General features: G+C 39.2%; 1 protein-coding gene across 3 annotated transcripts; it reads right to left on the bottom strand.

Moving 5' to 3' along the window:
- Positions 1 to 799: 799 nt before the first annotated feature.
- On the bottom strand, positions 800 to 16,021 carry lrrc41 (leucine rich repeat containing 41). Of its 3 annotated transcripts, none has more exons than XM_046390947.1 (10): positions 15,703 to 16,014; positions 15,094 to 15,180; positions 14,943 to 15,001; positions 14,058 to 14,862; positions 12,478 to 12,714; positions 10,123 to 10,290; positions 8,582 to 8,680; positions 6,446 to 6,574; positions 5,366 to 5,438; positions 800 to 1,699 (listed from the first exon to the last, which is right to left on the bottom strand). In XM_046390947.1, exons 1-10 carry the CDS (start codon positions 15,821 to 15,823, stop codon positions 1,480 to 1,482), a joined length of 1,998 nt encoding a protein of 665 aa, XP_046246903.1. In that variant the 5' UTR covers positions 15,824 to 16,014; the 3' UTR covers positions 800 to 1,479. The 3 variants fall into 3 exon arrangements, with proteins under 3 accessions (XP_046246903.1, XP_046246904.1, XP_046246905.1); XM_046390948.1 differs by having other exon boundaries at positions 10,123 to 10,287; positions 15,703 to 16,012; XM_046390949.1 differs by lacking the exons at positions 5,366 to 5,438; positions 6,446 to 6,574 and having other exon boundaries at positions 1,481 to 1,699; positions 15,703 to 16,021.
- Positions 16,022 to 20,415: the final 4,394 nt, after the last annotated feature.

Here is a 20,415-nt window from a genome sequence, read left to right as displayed (position 1 = left end):
CAACATTTTATGTGGCATAAAATGTTTCATATGACCATTATCAGAACATCGTTTTTTTTGGCATGACGTTGAGCTTATTTAGTATGACAGCCAATCATTTGCTCCAGAAAAGGGAAAAGAGGCACTTATCTCACAGTTAAAATCATTCAGAACAATCTTTTCCCTGATTTGACAACTGACTTCTTTGTGAAGTATGAGTATAGATAATTAAACCAATTAGTACATGAGAGGCCTCAGAGACACCCAGGCCAGGTCAAAATGTTGCAGTAGTGTGTGAGTGTGTAAGTGGTGTGTGTTTTTGAGAGTATATTTGTTTTATGTAAGATATGGTTGTAGATAGACCCAGCAAATCAACCATTTAGCATGCAGACATAGGGTCTTCACTCTCATTAACTTGAATTTACTAAAATATAAAAATATACAAGGAAAACAAACTGAGTTTACAAAAAATAAGTGTTACATTATTGATCTTATAAAAATCCGCTAAGAAAAATATGAAATTCCTTTGAATCCGTTTTTTTCTACTGGGTTCCTACTAGTGATGAATTGGTAGTCAGTGTCAATGCTTCGCCTAATCTAAAGAAAATGACAGTGAAATGAAGGTGTGAGACAGCAGCTGTCATGCTGCTCTTCAACTCATCAGTCCTCCAGGTTTTTCAGTTGTATTTTAACGTCCACTGTCATTCACACTTTGTCCAGGGGGAAACTTTTAACGTCCACTGTCATTCACACTTTGTCCAGGGGGAAACTTTTAATGTCCACTGTCATTCACACTCTGTCTGAGGGAAGACTCTGGAAATGTAACAGATGTTGGTTTATTAAATGATTCAAATGTCAAACTAACATGTGATGCTCTTTTCATTTCCAACTGCTGCTGTGCATTTGGATACAAGAGAATGAATTAAAATTTATAGGTAATAAGTCATAACATAAATATAATAAAATGTGTCACGCAATTATTTAATGTATGTTCTTCCGTAACATTACATTTCAGAAATGTGACATACACAGAACTAATAAAATGTTGCATAAGTATGCAAATATTGCAGTAGAAAAAAACAAATGTCAGTAAATGTTTATAAGTACTTATAAATGCACCCTTCAGCTTCATCTGCTTCTCTGCTGTCCATCCATATGCTCCGTACTGAGCGTATTACACTACAGATCCCAGTTAAGACAGAATGGAAGGTGTGTATTTAGACATGTTGAAAATATGACTGTTTAGAATAATACTGCATCACATGGGCAGTGGAGAAGAGACTCATGCTGCAGGTGTAGTTTTTCTGACATTTGTGGGTTTTCTTGAACAATGAAAAGTCATTGGAATCTTTGGAACTTTCCGAACTGGAAAAAGTCAAATTGAAAACAGTCTCTGTTTTCTGTCAAAAAGAAAATTTTACATAAAGTACCAACTTTTTACAGCTGCCTATCACTCATACAGGTGGTGTCTGATACTTGCACATGTTCCTCTAGCTCTGTTCACATATTGCTGATGTGGTCTGCCATGGTGTTAGTGGATATCCATCCCTCAACCAGAAGAACACAGAATGGACGGAGCTCCTTCATTGCAGTGTTCCATGTGTCGGGGTCTCGATCCCCTGGATTTTTCCTGAGATCAAGGGTCAGCTGGTGTGGGGGATGGTGTGTCTGCAATCTCTTAGCAAACTCCAGCAGCTCAGCAGGCTGAATGAAGTTAGAGCTGTTCAAGACAAAAGGTAGCACATGGAGAGCATGTAAAAGCAGAGAAGCATCATCAGCCAAATAAACTTTAAGTATACAAAATAAGAAATAACACTGGCATATTATTTCTGATAGGTTAACAGGTAAACAGCATTTACAGGCAAGAAAAAAGTTTTATTACTGTTACTACTTTCCACACTGTGTTTAATCTATAATGTATCACATTTTATAGGTAATCACATGGTAAATAAGATTTAAAATCTGCCAAGTAAGTGTAAAATAAATGTGAGATAAAAATTACAGTATTCCCTGAAATATAGTGCGCTTTATAAAGTAGCATAAAATCGAAATGCTCAAGAACGAGTACCTATGACTTGAACGCCCTTATTTAAACATATGTGGTTATTTTTCACAATAGCTGAATGTGGAGTGGACGTGTCCATTTTAGCTCCTGCAAAACTGCAAAAGCCAAATATATATTTTGGAAACCTCATATTGATTTGAACTTCTTCTTGATCTACAGCATAATAAACAATCCGTGACTATTTCTTCAATGTCACACAAGCCCTGTAAAGACCAAACAGAGAGCAGGTTGAAGAGAAGCGCCACTTCAAGTTCCATCACTAGCTTGGAAGTGGAGGGTAAGGCTAAAAGTATGGAAATGTTAACAAAAGCAGTTGCAGCAATACAAGCCTCAATTGACTTATTCTGTGAGGAGAACCAAGCATCTATTGCCTCTCTACACTCATTGTTGAGTCTGTATGGCAAAAATATAAACAATTGAAGGGTTTCGACAGAAGGCTAAGTAGTGCAGAGATTTTACAAACATCATTGGCTAAGGAGAATGTGATGGTTAAAGACAAAGTGATTTACTTGGAGAACTACACCAGACAGCAGAATATTCGCAATGTCACAATAAAAGAAAACACACATTGGACTATGTCCAATGGAACTTATCACCGATCTACTTCTGAAGGTATTTGGGGAAGAAAACCCCAGTGACAGACAGAGCCCATAGAAGTTCAACCACAAAACCAGCAGAGGCCGACAATGGGCCGCGGCCATTCATGGTGAAACTCCATCATTTTCAAACTAAAATGCAGATACTGTGCCTTGTGAGATAGAAAGGCCTTCTTACCTAAGAGGGATTAAAAATTTATATTTTCATCAACTTCAGCATGGATATTACCAAACGAAGCCCTGCCTTCTCTGAGGGCAAACAGAAACTACTGAGTCTGAGTGAATTGCTGATGGACAGTCTCGCTATTGTTTATTCGAGCGAGCCAAGCTGGAATGTACTCGCTATTATCTCTTATTCATGTTATCTCTAAGTCACCACTAATTTTGTTTGTGAAAGGTTTCACAATAACATAAAGGCTCTAGAAGGGTGTAGTGACAATATGAGCAAGTCAGAGTATTATCAACTGAGATAGCAGTTCATATCTTTTAAGAAAACATCTGTTATCGCAGGAGGGTTGCAAATGAGTGAGTTAGTTGAGTGAGTAAGTTACAAAGGTTCGAAGCTTTCAAGGGACAGTTGCTGTTTTGAGGCACTAGGTGGTATGTCATGTCTGGTGTTTGTTATGTTTAGTTTTTCTCATTGTGTGAGTTTTCTATATTTGGTTTGTGCATTCATTTGCAATCCTTATTACTGTAACAGGGCATTTATATATTCAATCTGATTGGTTGAATGGTTAATTGGTTAATTATGATCAGCTGGAACTACTACAGGATCCATAAATGGGATGGACAGGTGTTCCATTCACAATTTAATTATAAAAGCAGACAAATAGCTATACTTATTCATAGGAATCTTTGTAGCATCAAACACGATCTCTGATCGTAATGGCAGATATGTGATTGTGGTAAATAATCTGTTCCAACTCAAACTGGTACTAGTTAATATCAGTGCCCCTAATTTTGATGATGAGTATTTTTTCATATAAGTGTTAGGGTCTATCCCTCAGTTAGATACGCATCACCTTATCTTAGGTGACTATTACAAGAGGGGGATGTTGATGAAGATACATAGAGAAGAAATTAGAGAAATCAGAGTCTCTGAGTGATGAGTTTAGTCAGAGGTTGAACCCTCTGTGCCTGTCGTTCTTTCGTTCTATGTATGCACCATTCACCAAGACATATTCCTAGTAACGTGAAACGTCTTCACTTACATGGCAATAAAGACGATTCTAATTCTGAAATCAGTACAAACAATTCAGGCATTCATAGATTTACACATACTCATAGATGCATGGAGGTTTCAAAAGAGGGAGTATTCTCTTTTTTTTAATCCGCACAGATCATTTTCCAAAATAAAGAGTTTGGTGTAGAACTATTCTAATTGGAAAGTGTCATGAGACAACTGTTGTTGTGATTTGGAGATATATAAATAAATTGAATTGAATAAATTTTTTTCTGCTCAACACTTTTTACTGAGTACAGTCACAGATTGTAAATATAATGCAATTATGATCTCTTGACCACACACCTATTAGTTTAAATCTAGGGCTTCCAACCAAGAGGACAAAAATGACAGTGGCTTGATCCACTCTTACTGATTGACTCTGACTTCATACAGTATATAACAGAACTTTTTTCGTAGACACAAATAGGTCTGATGGCAGCCTCAGTTCTGTGGAACTATACCTTAAGGTGCAGATTATTGCAAGGGACACACATATTCTGAAAACCAAAGGTGTCGAGGACATATCCGCAAAAATAAAGGGGTTGGACATACTTTTATCCACCGCTCCAAAACCAGTTTGATAAAAAAAGAGAGTAATGCCACAGATCGAAGTTGACCTTTTAACCACTGCCGAAGCAGGGAGGTTGATCCCGAATTCTCGAAGCGTATCTTAGGAGGAGGGGGTAAACCTTGAAAACTCTTTGCAAGTCAACTTTGTGCAAAGGCTGCATCTCACATTATTTCATAGATTAGGCTGTCAGATAGCTCCATAACAGAGGAACATCAGGCTAATAATCAATTGTCTCTCAACCTGTCTGGAGCAGTGAGCCAAGCTGGAATTTATAATGTATGTTAAGCGCTTTCTTGTTGTCCTTGTTGCCTGCTAACAAGAGGGGGATGTTGATGAAGATACATAGAGAAGAAATTAGAGAAATCAGAGTCTCTGAGTGATGAGTTTAGTCAGAGGTTGAACCCTCTGTGCCTGCCGCTGCTTCCTAGCTTATAGCTAATGTACAGTAAGGTATCCTGGCTGTTTGAGACAAATAAACACAACTGACCCTGGAGTCAAACCAACAAGAGTGATACAAGGCAAAAGTTCACTTGGCGTTCTATGTGAACACAAGCCTATTTTGAACTGAATAAAAAGAGAAAGATACCTGACTTTTGAATCTCATACACAGGTCATCAAGTAAAGACGCTTTGGGTTGGTAATGCACAGTACTGCCAGTCTCCAATTGTTTTTAAACTCATGGAATTTCTGTCACACTGAAATCTTCTAGTACACTGGCAGCAACAGTAATTCAAGAGTATTTTCATCTGAAAGTCAGGAACCAGGATTTCTTATTTATTCTACCTGGAAATTACTTGCTGATAGTTGTATTTTGACACTTCAACTAACCCAGTGGTATATCAGCTGATAACTAACACCACAGAGACTCCACCCCACCAGAGAGGTGTTCAAGCCTGAGACAGCAACCTGCTTTTGTCTGTAGCTCTTACCTGATGTCGAGATGTTTCACTGAGCTTGGTGAGCTACCGGAGAACAGCTCTGCCAGCACACACACGTTTCTGACTGTTGATACAGGCAGTCGCATTAGTCTACACAGCTCAAACATTTGCTTTAGAAATTATACAAGTTATATATCAACAGTATGGATACAAATCACTTTCATGCTGAGACTGTAAAAGAAAACCCTTTTTTACTTCTGACCTTTCTGTGCAGACTGTTTAAACCTGCTTTAAATGATATTTTGGCAGATGACATAAGCTACGAACATGACACAACTACATTATTATCCTTCAAGCTGACAAGGTAAACGTCTTAGCAAACAGTTGCTCATTTACACGTCTAGCAGACACAGAGCTACATTGGCCTTTGTAGACATGTCTGTCCACCTGATGGATAGAAGTTCAATAGTAACTCTCATTTTAGCTGTGATGTGGCCTCCCTCACCTCCTAAAAAAAAACAAAAAACATCTGGGCCTTTAGGTTCTAAATGCTTCAGGTATATTCACCAGCTAGCCAGTGTGTCTGTCTGCTGTTTGGTGCTGAAAAGAGTGTACAGTGGGTTTACCAGTGCTTTTCCACTGAAAATGGCTAACTATTGCTATGGGAGACGTGGTTGATGAGAGCAGTGAAACTTGAACAAAACAAATTGAAAAAGAGGCGAAAATACCCACTTAGGTATTCTATGTCTAGAGCTGAGTACCATTTTGAACCAGTATAAATATACAGATATAAAAGGTACCTTTTTCCAGTACTACACTCTCTCTGTAATAACAAAAATGTTATTTCAATTTGGAAAAGAAGTCACCAAATATGTTGTACAACTCATTCGGAATGGGGGTTGTAAATTCTAATTTTTCCTTTGATGATCGTCTGCACAGAACCACATTCTGTATGTGCCAAATATGAGCAGCAGGAGTAAAAATGAAAAGACTAAGAAATTAGATTTCTATCACACCCTCAATACAAAGAGCCTTAAAACCATAGATGCCTTAACACTGCTTAACAGTATTGGTACTGGTGTATCTCTGAATCAAATTCTGTCAGTGGAAAGATGTGAAGGATGTGCCTACCTAAACGATTCTGAGCCAGGCTGAGTGTGTGGAGAGAAGGCACTCTCTTCAGAGCAGCCACCAACTGCTGCAAACTCTCCTCCTTGTTGTTCCAACTCTCAAGAAGGCGGCAGTCATTAAACCGTAGCTCTGAGAGTGAGACAGAAAAAACAGAAAGAATTCCAGTCTGGACTGGGCCCAGTGAAAATTACAAAACGTGGACTGACTAAGGTGCTACGAAAAGCAGCCCAGCATAATATTCTCAACATGAAAATCTATTCATCAAATCAGTTTCACGTTTGATCTTGTGGTCACTTATTCTCAATAAATATAAACTTGTCATCAGAGGAACAGTGTATACATCACCTTTGACATAAGCCGGTACCTAATTGTGTGCATGTACATACACATGAGCATCAGAAGAATAATCAATGCAAGAATGGGGAAGACGCACAATGGAGAAAAATGAGTAATGTGTTAAATAAGGATAATCGTGACAAGTCAGAGTGTTAAAGGAGCAATTCTGTGCTGGATGTAACACCTCCTAGAATGAGCCTGTGTGTTTAAATTATGTAGTGAGGATAAAACTGTTCTTTTAAACTCTGCATCATCCCTGGTGGGGCACATACATTGGGCAGTATTAAAGATTCTTTATTCTCTATTAAGCAAGGAATATGCACAAAATGCACAAAATATGCACTAATTTCCAAAGCTATAGCCTTGGCTATGCAGTGACAGAATCTTAGCATAATCTAAATAACTACAATAATAATAATAACACTAATAATAATCTTTCATGTAAGAAATGCAGCTCAAAATGCTTTACAACAAAAAAATTACAAGCACCAAGTGCATAGTAGTAAAAAATAAGATGCATTATATAGACAAAAGTATTCAGACATACCTCTTTACTATTGAATTTAGGTGTGGTATAGGGCTGTTTTTCAGGGGTTGGGCTTGGCCCCTTACTCCCAGTGAAGGGAAATCTTAATGCTTCTGCATTTCAAGACATTTTGGACAATGCTATGCTTCCTAATTCGTGGCAACAGTTTGGGACCCTTTTCTATTCCAGCACGACTGTGCCTCAGTGCACAAAGCAAGGCCCATAAAGACAAGGTTGGATGAATTTGCTGTGGAAGAACTTGACTGGCCCACACAGAGCCCTGACCTGAACCCCAGTGAACACCTTCGGGGTGAACTGGAACGGAGAGTGAGAGTGTAGAATGCCATTATTAATGTAAAACAAGATGGATTTTAAAAGATGTGCAGCAGTGCATAAGGTGCAAACAATTTTCAATAAACAGATAAATACAATTCATACATAATATGAAGCCAAATTGCTTTCATTGTGTTCACAAGCGTACCAACCACACACACCAATCAGTATAGGCTACTACAAGCAGGAAATTACTGGATATCAACATCAATTGAAAGAAACATTTTATGCATATAAAGGATATTCCTAGTTGGTTTCAACAACACAAGCAGATGACGGTAAACAATTTGTTTGCAAATGACTGCATTATATTTTTATTTATATTTTATTTTAGATTATATTTTACAGTTTCTCAGGTTTTTGGGAATTTAGGTTAGGTGTATTTAAAACAAATAGTGACAAGTATGTCCCTATCTCATTGTGTGCGCCTGTTTGTATATAATAACGGCACCACTGACGCTCCACTAACTCTTTGAAAACCACATTATCCTTAAAAATAAAAGCATCTCAACGGTTTGCTAGCCAAAGCTTTGGGTTTACATCAGCAACTCAGCCCTGTTCTGACAGGGCTGGAATTGATCAGCAAACAGTAAAATTTAGCTATTACACAGAAGTTCAAACTGGAGCTAAGAAGTCAAAGTTAAGTCCACACCACGGTGTTTCACTTAGAGATTCCAAAAGCACTGAGAACTGAACACAGACAGGCCTTTCAATTCAATTTCAATTTTTCAATTTATTTATTTATATAGCACCTTATACAATCAAAATTGTCTCTAGATGCTTTACAGAGACCCAGAGCCTGAACCCCTGAGCAAGCAGACAGTGGCAAGGAAAAACTCCCTTTTAACAGGAAGAAACCTTGAGCAGGACCCGGCTCACAAGGGAGAACTATCCTGCTGATAGTTGACTGGGTGAAGACTTTTAAAGACAGGGCTTCTTACCTTCCAACTTGCAGTCTTGCAGTAGATTTAGGATCTCAGGGAGACAATCTGACAGCTTCATGTCCTCCAAGGTGAGACTCCTCAAGAAGTGATTTGACTCTAAAGAGGTGACCACACATTATTACTGAAAGCAGAGTACATTAAGAGTAGAACCAATTAAATAATCTGTTAAAATGAAGACATTTAAGAGCTGGACAGGCAGATATTAGCTTGTTGCAGATATATCAGCTGATGTGCTACTGCAACAACGTTTGCAGTCATTTAGAAACAGAATGTGTGAACATGAGAATGAATTGTGAACAGAGGTAATATGATTTCAGCCTGGTTTGTCTGTCCCGCTCCACCAACTGTACTATGCCACAGTAGTACAACTTAGTTCATGCTTTCTCACTACTTTGCTCTGCATACAATAATTTTCTTTCTGACCGCCATGTCATGCATAATTGTTATTCAACATATAGACTGGCTATGAAGAAAACAATTGTAATGTTTGGAATGTAATTTCAATTCAATTTTATCAAATAAATGATTATCATCTTATACAGGCACACATCATTTAGGCCTAATGAAAAAAAACTTCAATTGAAAAATTGTCTAGGAATGCAGGCCTTTGAAATAGTAGCTACCTGGATGCAGCTGCAATTTGATGAGTACGGTATGTGCATAGCCCCCTAGCCCACAGACTTCACACCCTTCCCCTATAAAACCCCAGTGCAGGCATTGCTTGTCAACACAACTATGGACAGCTGAGCTCGTTGTCACAGGGCTATCCAGGTACTAATAGAACTACAGTTACATACATGTAACTTTCTATTTTGTACATGCTTGGCCCTCTAATAGGCTTTGCTAAGCGAAGGCTGGAGGGACGAGTTGTCCTCCCAGCTGAGCCGAAACCAACAAACACCCAGCTACTTGACACAACACTTCCTGCTGGTACCAGATGCCGTGGACCACATGCATCAGGGTCAGCTCTAGTATCATGGCATGGGAGGTCAACACAGCCCAAAATAGGGCTTCTGCGGCAGTCAGTGGCAAAGCCCAACTGTATGATAAGCTGAATTCTTGCCCTATATCCATCAGTTATCTATGAAGGTCAAGATTCTTGTGCTTTTCTTGGTCAGCGGTGCCAGTGGCGGCTTCATTCATGTGGAAAATCTACTGAGGTACTATTAGTGGCACAGCAGAACGGAGACATATGAAGTAATGAAGCACGCACTGGGCAAGTTTATGGACGTCATCCATTCAAAAATAAATCAGTGCTATTAGGTGCATACAAATGCCAACAGACACGATTTCTGGCCAGATACTGATGTCCACAGACCACTGGTTCTTTGGGAAGTTATACTTTTAAATACAGTTTTATGTAACAGTTCCTCTTGTTCCTTTTCCTTTTTCATATAAAGTGTAATTTCTAATTGCTGCACTGACTTTGATGGACTAGCAGTCCTCTCAGCACATGAAGGCTGTCTAGCAGAAAATTTCACAACACACTGCCCTGCTGCTTTGACCAAACCTTTTATAGAACCTTAACGATATGTTACCTGAGAGAGTAGTGAGGAGCTGACTTTGAGAGGAACCAGCTGGTAATCTCATTCCAGCTACGTGAAGTGAGGTGAGATGTGGACAGCGCCTCAGCACAGACGTGATGAAGTGCAGATGTGTTTGAAGCTCAGCTACTTTGACTGTCAGTTTCTTCAGGGGCAGCTCTGCTGAAAGAAGGTTACGAAACACTCATCATAGGTTGTTTTTTTTGTTTTTATACACAGCACTACTTTAGTAATGACTGAAACAGTTTCACAGTGAACCAAAATGAACCACTTCTAATAACAATAAAGATATCTGTGTTTTGTATCATCGCATTAACAAAGCCTCTGTCACCCTGTCATAGTCCTTGCCGTGCAAACCACGATCTAAGACTTGCCAACCAAACAGTGCAAGTCTGGTTACATAAAAATGTTGATTTATGAGCTTTTATGACAAATGTAACTTAAATACACAGGCTTAAAAATGAATATATTCAAAACAGATTGACATATTTCAGTGTTTTTGATAACTTTAGATCAGTGAAGTTTCAACAGTGTCTCAAAAGTTTGGAAAAAAAGAGGTTTTAAGAAAATTGAGACACAATTTTTAGAACAGACGACCATTAGGGCAAAGATGCAGATGGACTGAAAGACTAAAAAAGATGGCAGAATCTTGACTTAGTCAAGCTGTTTGAGATAATTGTAAAAATGCAACCTTGTTACATTGCCATCTTGAGGTTTTTTTTGCTGAATAGAAAAATAATAAGAACACCCAGAACAAAAACAAGAGTGAGTGACACTGCTGGGACCCTAAATGAGAGGAAGGAATATTATTATATATGGTAAACCCACCACTATCTCACCAAATACTGTGGTATTTCAGCAGTATTGTTTTGGAGAACTCGGTTATCATTCTGCTGTACTAATTTATTCAGGACAAACTCTTGTGAGGACGGTTCTCATCACCTGGCATGTAAACATCGATCACTGTCCATAAACAGTAACCGATGTTTACAAAGAACAGTTTCTTTAATAATTTGACAGTTTATCTTAGTTTTCCTCACCAAATAAGTCTGTCTGACCGGGGAGTTTATTTTCCAAATTTTATTTTGTGACTAAATTGTTATTTAGAGCTGAAACATTTAGCTGATGAACAGAAGATTCACTGACAACATTCATGACAATTGTCAAGCAAAAATGCCAAACATCCTCCTGTTTCAACTTGTGCAGTGTGCTGCTTTTCTGATTCTGAAATAATCTGCTGATTTACAAATAATGAAAATACCAGGTGTAGTCTTAATGTTACAGTTACTTATATGTATAATGGTAAAAAAATAAATGAAATTCGCATGAATCAAGATGACCCTTTAATACAGTTTAAGGAAACTTTCAAGTTGAGTTTTCAAATGCTTCAAAGATTCTAGACAATAGTAAGGACCACTACACTTTCTGATAACAGTTCTATGACCTCTGGAGCTTCCCTGTGTCATGCCTGGTTTTTGGTTATGCTTTGTCTTTTGATTTCAGTCCATGTGCCATGTTCCATGTTTGTCTCCCATGTGTTTTTTCATGTTTTAAGTTCAGGTTTCAGTCACGTTTCTTGTGTTTCCATGTTTTATGTTTGAGTCCATGTGTCATGTTCCATGTGTGTCTTGTGCTTCCATGTATTATGTTAAAGGTTTTTGTCATGTCCTGTTTTATTTTGAAAAGCGTCACTTCCTCTGTGTGCCCTGTTTCCATGTAGCTTTGCTTTTGGTTTTCTTGATTACTTTCTCCCTCCTGATGTGTGTCACCTGTGTCTCGTTGTCATGTCTATTTAGTCCTTGTCTTCCCAGCCACTGTTTGTCAGAGCGTTAGCGTCTTTTCACGAATGTCTGTTTCATGCCAGGATCGTTTTGCCTTGTTTTTGCCATGCCATGTCGTCTAGAGTTTTTGCCAGGAATTTTGCCACAGTAGGTGTGCTTTTTGAGTTTCTTTGCTTAATTAAATAAAGACTATTGCTTGGACCTCAGCCTCGCTTGCCTGCCCTTTTAGTCTCTGCATTGGGGTTCAGCTCTTTTCTGCGTCAGCGACGCCGACCATTCTGACACCCTGTTCTACTGGTCATAAAGAAATAAACAATACAGACATCAATATTTGTAATCAATGTATGGCTATCCCAATGCTATCTTTCAAAGGGCTGTTGAAGATTTTTTTATTATTTATCTGGTTCAAACTATTCCACATTACAATAGCATTACTCTTTGCAACATTATTATTATTATTTTTCTCATTTTATTATTTAGGACCGGCCTGGATCAGCAGCTGTCTTTCCAAAAGAACCTTGTGGTGCTATACAACTAATTTCCAAGTTTAAGAAAAGCTTCACAGTACCTGACATGTCTGACTCAGCAATCCTGGGATGATGTGGTGAGATGTGAGGACCCCACGTCACAGTCTGGATTTCCACCTGCAGGGACGTTATGTTGGGGCTTGCGTCCAGCAGGATCTCTACAAGCTCGGTGTAAGGCAGAACGCTGATACTCAAATCACTGAGAGAGCTGTGGGAGCTATCAGACAGCTGCCTCAGGGCTCTAGCAAAGCCCATCACATCCGAGTCCCGGAAGATCGCTGTGTAAATAAACAAGACAAGTCATTCCTGCACAACAGAACAGATATTTCATTTAGAGTATTGCAACTGTTCTCCGGAGTTGAAATAAGTCTCTATTCCAGTTTTGCTCATTGACTCAATACGATAACACTGTTTACAGACATCATGTGACATCATCACAGACAACACTGCCTCCCCCAGCGCCTTCGTTCCTCTCCTTACTATTCCAATAAGATAAGATGAACTTTATTGATCCCGCAGTGGGGAAATTCACCTGTTGTGGCAGCTCACAAGAACACAAGAAGAGTGCAAAAAGTGTGCATAAACAGTTACAAAAAATATAGAGGTGAAATAAATTAACAATTTACAAGGTAAGTAAAAATAGTACACTATAAAGCTATATACAAGTCCTCATAAGGGAAGAAAGAGGACTAGACCATAGAATTATACAGTCTAACAGCAGCGGGAATGAAAGACCTGCGGTAGCGCTCCTTCCTACACTGAGGGTGTAGCAGTCTGCCGCTGAAGGAGCTGCTCAGAGCCTCCACTGTCTGGTGCAGAGGATGAGAGGTGTTGTCCATGATGGATGTCAGCTTGGCTAACATCCTCCTCTCACCCACCTGCTCCACGGAGTCCAGTGGGCAGCCCAGGACAGAGCTGGCCCTCCTGACCAGCTTATTTAGTCTCTTCCTGTCCCGGTCCGTGCTGCCCGGTCCCCAACAGACCACAGCATACTGAATAGCAGAGGCTACCACAGAGTCATAAAAAGTCCTTAGGAGGGGCCTGCACACTCCAAAGGACCTCAGTCGCCTCAGAAGGTGGAGGCGACTTTGGCCCTTCTTGTACAGGGCATCGGTGTTATGTGACCAGTCCAGTTTATGGTTGAGGTGGACACCCAGGTACTTGAAACTGTCCACAATCTCAATGTCCAAGCCCTGGATGTTCACTGGTGTATGTGGTAATGACCTTCTCCGAAAGTCAATCACCATCTCCTTTGTTTTGCTGGTGTTTAATCTGCGGTTCATAGTGAACTTCAGTATGCAGAATAATCCATGTATGTATTTTACAAAAATGTAATATTGTATGAATGAAATATTAATAAAATCCAGGATGCAAAGCGGTTTCTCTATTTGTAGTCACATACAACACACAGGGCAAAAGTGCCTCACCATAAACCAAAAGGCTGTGCAGTGGTGAAGAGGACTGCAAGCTAGTAAACATGGATGTAAACAATGCTGGAAAAATGTCATCGATTTTAGAAGAAAGTCACAGACTTTGTAGACTGCAAGCACATATACATAGTACCCAGTCTAAGGTGACACTTGAACCCCACCCCCTCATATTAATTAATTGGCAAACTTACAAAAGCTGTGCAGTGTTAGAGAGCGAAGGCAGAAAAATGTGGGCAGGGCAGAGTTCAGCACTCCAAGGCAGTCGGATCCACACTGCCTGATCTCCAGACAACAGATCTGTCCCCATGGACAAGCCCCTGCTGAGGAACCTTCACATGGAGTGAACATTTGACAGAGAACCTGTGGGTCCAAAGTGAAGTTGGCTTTTCCAGATTCCTCCTCTTCCACAGACAGTAAATCCAACTTTGAGCGTTTGCATGGAGTGACTTGATCTTCCTGATCTACTGAAGTCCGTGTCTCAAGACCTGGGCTGCAACTGACTCCGTCAACATTGGTTGAAGCAGCTTGGGAAACACAGTTTGCCTTTTTGCTGTTTATTAGGGTCTTCAGCTCAGGGTTTATATACTGAGATCCCCTTCCATGTAAGAGCCAGGCCAGCATGATGGGACACTGAACATGTACAACAAGTTCTTTAGCCACCCCATGGTCAAACAGGCGATGTAGGACATACAATGGAGTTTGTGTTTTCTTTTTTGATAGATCGGTGCACTGTGATACAACAACACTCCCAATACACTTCTCTAAGAGGTTCAGAAGAGGACGCAGCTTAGCAGTTAAACTTTCAAGGGGCTTATGCAAGCTCATAATGAGTGAAAACTGTTTGAGGCATTTAGCTGCAGCCTGCAGGAAAGATGGGGTGTTTAAATTTGCCATGTTTTGTTTGGCAAAGGGGTTTGTGAAGCCATAGAATACAGCCATAAAAAGCATTCTCATAACTTTGTGTTTGGCCTCTTCTTCTGTGTGCAAGTCTGTAACCTGAAACATAACACAGAAAACACATCATATGTGGGTTCTACATATTACGAGACATGGGATCTTACAGACGTTATACCTACATGGTTAGGGCCACAGATTTCCCGAAGGACTTCAACCCATGCAAAGTAAGTTGATATCCCTGAAAAAGGGTAAACACAAAAATAATTATCTCTGCGAATAAAGAAAAAATACAAAATACCATCTTTGGACTTGGACAGTTATAGTTCTTACCTCTTTGATTTAGGGTAGGCTGGAGCTCATCCAGCTGACATACAGTCAGATGAGGAAGAAGATCCTCAATTAGAGGCGCTGGAAGATCTAAGTTATGACAGATTGGTTAGGACATTCTAATACCACACACAAACCACTGAGTAACGCTAAGAAAAAATAAAATCCATGCTCTTCTTTTACCTAATAAATCATAGTGATGCATGAGCAGCACAGTCATCAAACGTTAACTACGATTTCTGACCGTATTTATTGATGTCTTTCCCATAGATCTAAATTTTGGGTATCTACTACTAGTTACCATCTGTGTCCCAACAACGAAGCCTTGTAAAAAGTCACTTAGCTGATTTTGTATCAATATAGCAAGAGGAAAATGCCTTAGTATTTTCATACAGGCCACAGAACATGTTTGGATGATATGTTATTTGCTTAAATGCATCAGTAACAGTGCATCTGTGTGGAAGTATGTGCATTGGTTAGGTTTCTCTTCTCATTTATTCAGGTTCGCCTTTCATTTGACTACAGTGACATGCTAGCTTCTATTGTCAACTAGCATAACTTTATGTGCTGTGAGAGTTAAGTTAAACCTGATCGTAAACATTCCCCACTTACCGAGAACAGCCTCAGTGCGCAGAGCAGCAAAATGCTTCCTGACAGCTTGAAAACATATTTCCTTCAGACGTATCTCCTGTGACTTTCTGTGGTCTGTTTGGCCGGTAGTGTCGCACATCATTTAACTTTTGAGTGTGTGACGGTTGGCTAACAACGTTATATCGCATCATTGACATCTATATGATGCATTCTTCTTCTTCTTCTTCTTCTTCTTCGTCGTCTGGTCGTCTTCTTCTTCTTCTGCTATTTTACGGCGGTTGGCAGCTTTCAACCGCATTGCCGCCATCTTCTGACTTGGATATTGCAATAGAAAAGGTCTTAGGACCATACTATGCTATATTCATGAGCTAAAGCTTTGCAAATAAAGTAAATATAGCACCCTGTATGAGCCCTATACCTTTCATGCCCCAAGTTCAGTTGTAGTAATTCATTTATTTCATGCTTAATGCGATCTGACCAGTTTGCTTTTGAGAATCAGTCTTTTATTTATACTGTAGACAATGAATAGTTAGTAGACTAGATGTTCTACTCTTTTCTGTATGTTACATAATTAATACATTGCGGTTCCGTGTTTACCAGTTATCCTAAGTGTACTGTTAAGATTGTTGTACCCAGATCTCATCCTTGATGTTTTTGTTATGTTTTATTTTGTTTTGGGGATTTTTATTTTTTTTTTTGATTGTTAGTTCTGATGGATCTCTTTTTCATTATTTTTATTTATAATTTTTATTTATTTTATTTTTTTAACTTTTGCATACTTGTCTGCCAATTCATTACTCTCCACCTCTATATGTGCTCAGATGACCCTCACAATCAGACCTACAATTATACCTGAGGACCTGGCAGTGAGACTCAACAGTCAACTATCTTACAAACAGCAACAGACAAATCCTGCATAGCTTGCCTTTAATTCTATTTCTCCCATTTCTGGTTGTAATGTTGATGTTGGGGCTGTTCTAATAGTACCTGAACATAGTCTCAAAACATGTCCAACTTTTTAGAAATTACGTTGCTGCAGATCCAAACGCTACACACCCACAATCTAAAACTGACCTTATGATTATCACCTCCGTAATATTGCTAAGATTAGGAGTGTCCTTTCTCAGAGTGATGCTGAAAAACTTGTCCATGCTTTCGTCACTTCTAGACTGGACTACTGCAACTCACTATTGTCAGGATGTTCAGCCTGCAGCTGATCCAGAATGCAGCAGCTAGAGTTTTAACAGGAATCAGTAACAGGTAGAATAGGTCTGACTAACTGTTAATCTTTAAATCTCTATCATAGCTAAGCTGCTATAGGCCTATGCTGCCGGGGGACACAAACATGATCCACCAAGCAGTTTCCCCTCCTCCTTCTCCTCTTCTATCCTCTCCCCTCGTCAGATTAACATACAGTTCATTATTTTATGTCACTAACTGTGTGGCCAGTGCTCCTCGTAGTCTTGTGTCTCTCCCTCCCTTTCTCTCTCTCTCTCTCTGTATCTTTCTGCAGGTATCTCTCCATCCAGATCTTCATGTTGAACTGCATCTGGCTCTATGACCAACCCAATGTCTACTGTTGACATCTGCCTGTCATTCTTCTGTGCACCGACTATCAGCGCTGGTTCTCCCTGCGGGCCGAAATTGAACTGAATTGAATTGATAGGATAGTGATTTTCAACAGAACATAAAAAATACATGAATGATACAGCAGTTCATTATAATTTCATTATTCTAATTTCAGTCTTGTGAAATGTTAAAATCAAGTTGTCTTGTCTTGTCTTATTAGTGCCATGCATGTTAATGGATATCAATGCTGTTTTCTGTGCTCTCATTCACTTCCTTCTTACACTTGTCATAAAACCAAGTCAAGACAAGACAACTTTATTTGTATAGCCCATTTTTACAAGCAGTTTGTCTCAAAGGGCTTAACATAACATCAGCAACATCCTCTGCCCTTCGACCCTCACATCGACTAAGGAAAAACTCCCAGAAAAACCTTTAACAGGAAAAAATGGAAGAAACCTCAGGGTGAGCAACAGAAGAGGGATCCCTCACCCAGGACGGGCAGACGTGCAATGGATGTTGTAACCACAATCCTAAAATTCACTCACTCACATTCATTCACTCCCTCCAATACTGCTACTTTCTCCTCTAAAAAAAACCCCAAAAACCTCATTGTTTTATCCAGTAAAAAATGTATTTACTTCAATGACCAAACTTCTCTTTTACCAATGACCTATTGAATTTTCTTCCCAATAAATTCCATTCCGTTCCAATAGATTGTGATAAAGTGAAGATAGTCCATTTGTTAAACCCCTGCAAACAGAGAGCGCTGCAACAAGAATTGATTGTCCAGAAAGAAACTGGTTAATTGGGATACAAGAGATTATGAACAAGGTACACTCTACAAGTGGAAACAGAGTTATGAACAACGTAGTCTGTCAAGTAAACCTATTTAAAGCAAACCTATTTCCAACATCTAACAGAGACTCACTGAAGTGGAAACCCTTAAAAATGACAATTTTACTGCCATCCAATACAGATAAGGAAGGATAGGGGTGATTTTGGACAAAGGTGACTACAACCAGCAGATTGTACAACTAAGAAATTATATTTTTACTGTCAACTATGAAGTAACTTGACCAAAGAATTTAAAATTTAAATAGGCCTACATTGACGCCTCAATCATCTACTACAAAGGGGGAAATTGTGAAGAAACCATGAGCATGAAGTTTCCTTTTCGTTGGTAACCATCACCATGGGATGGATGAGATGGATGATAAGTGATTTTGATGACATCACAAACCTATTGTCATAGGTTCCTTATCAAGAGGTCAGAAGGTCAGGGCACCCTCTTGCATCACTTCCTTGCCATAACAAATTAAAGACTCTAAAGATTTCATAACAACCATACAAGTTATCCAACCCAGTAACAACAATTACTTGTTGGTGGCAACGGATATTGACTGTTTCTACAGAAATGTGACTATACAAGTGGGGCTGAAAGCAGTTACAGTTTTTCTTCCAAATAGCTCTGCCACACCAAGCTCATCTAGCATTATAAACTATTTCATGCATGGCAATGGCTTCTTTTTGCAGACGTCAGGAAGCAGAGTTTTGCCTCAGTGGCTGATAGACTGCTTGAAGAAGAGATTGTGCTGAACCCTTCCAAGAAGCAATTTCTATAAAACATCACTGCATGCAATGTACACTGATGACATTTTTTCATATAGACCTCTCCTAACTCCTCCGCTTTACTTTCACTTCGTTGTGGTCTTGTGTGGTCTTCGTTGTGGAGCTGGGAGGGTCTTCTGTTTGTATCTGCCCATCTGGGTTGGGCCATTTGAAAGGTATAAAAGTTTGACCAGAGCCCTTCTATGGAGAGCCTGTTCACTTCTTATTAATGCTATTGTACCAAAATCGGCTGCAATTCATCTAGAGGGCACTCGAGAGGTAGTCCTCAATGAACATGAGTGAATGGAGCTAAATGGCTAGAATAATCATTTACACCTACTTCTAAAATTTTATTTTAGTTTTTGCAAATATAGTACTGATTATATATTAAAACTAAAATGAAAAAGTACTAATGTCTCTTCATTTTTCTTAAAGGGAAGACAGTTTTGCCCATAAAATGCCAGCATTTTACTAATATGCAGATTGTTTCTGGATTTCGCTTAAGTGATTGCGACAGGGCACTGATGGTACCTGGGGGCCTGTAGAAGTTTTGAATGAAGTCAATTGAGCATGTTAAGGAGGACCAGGAGGATCTTTGTGCTTAACAGTGTGCTTGACAGCCAAATGTAGACCTGCACTAGCTGCTAACTAGCCATGGTGGCCTTAATAACTAAGATCCACATTCGCACAAGAAAGATCTGATTGCCTTGTGCTTTTGGCCGTTGTTCTGTTTTGTTGTTGCTATTCTGCATCCCACATATAATGGAAGATATGATTCAAGGTTATCACTACCAATAGAATGGCCTTAAATCCAAACCATGTCATAGTCCCACTCAATGATAATAAACTAATAATAACATACGTAATATATTAGGTCAAATATTTGATTCTGTGTGTATTTCTATTCTTGAATGGAGCTGTAACAAACCCATTTTTAGGGATTTAGGGTAATATAAAGAGGAAATGGCTTAGGCTACATAAATATAATACACTATTATCCATGGCCACCTTTTATCAAGGACAGCAACAGGTATTTTGGGGCAACAACCCTTTTTTCTGACTAGAGCTCTAGAAGTCTAATTCCAGGATGCAGAGTTATTTGTGGTTCCAGAGTCTCCAAAAATAGGATGTGAGCTTCTCTCTCCTCCTCTCCCTCTCCTTCTGTGCACATTCATGTCCCATTAATGCATGTTATTAACTTGGCTTCTTCCCCAGTCTTTGTGCTTTCTCATCTCCTGCTGTAGCCCTATATTATTAGTTATTATGATAGTTCTTAGATGCATATCATTATTCTTTTAAGTTACAGCTCAATAAATTAGTTCCAATTATCACTGTCGATGTGCATCTCTGTCTGTGCTGAGACTGTACAGTTAGGTACATATATATTTGAAAAAGTGTACCGTACATCTTTTTTCCATTTTGCCTCTGTACACCATCACATTGAATCTGAAATGAAACACTCAAGATGTGTGTGAAGACTTTCAACTTTAATTCAAGGGGCTTGACAAAAGTATGGCATTAACCATTTAGGAATTACAGCCGTTTTTATACATCCAC

This window comes from Scatophagus argus, chromosome 6 (genome assembly GCF_020382885.2).
Source record: "Scatophagus argus isolate fScaArg1 chromosome 6, fScaArg1.pri, whole genome shotgun sequence".
In the NCBI taxonomy this organism is placed as follows: Eukaryota; Metazoa; Chordata; class Actinopteri; family Scatophagidae; genus Scatophagus; species Scatophagus argus.
This window is presented reverse-complemented; position numbering and strand designations above follow the sequence as displayed.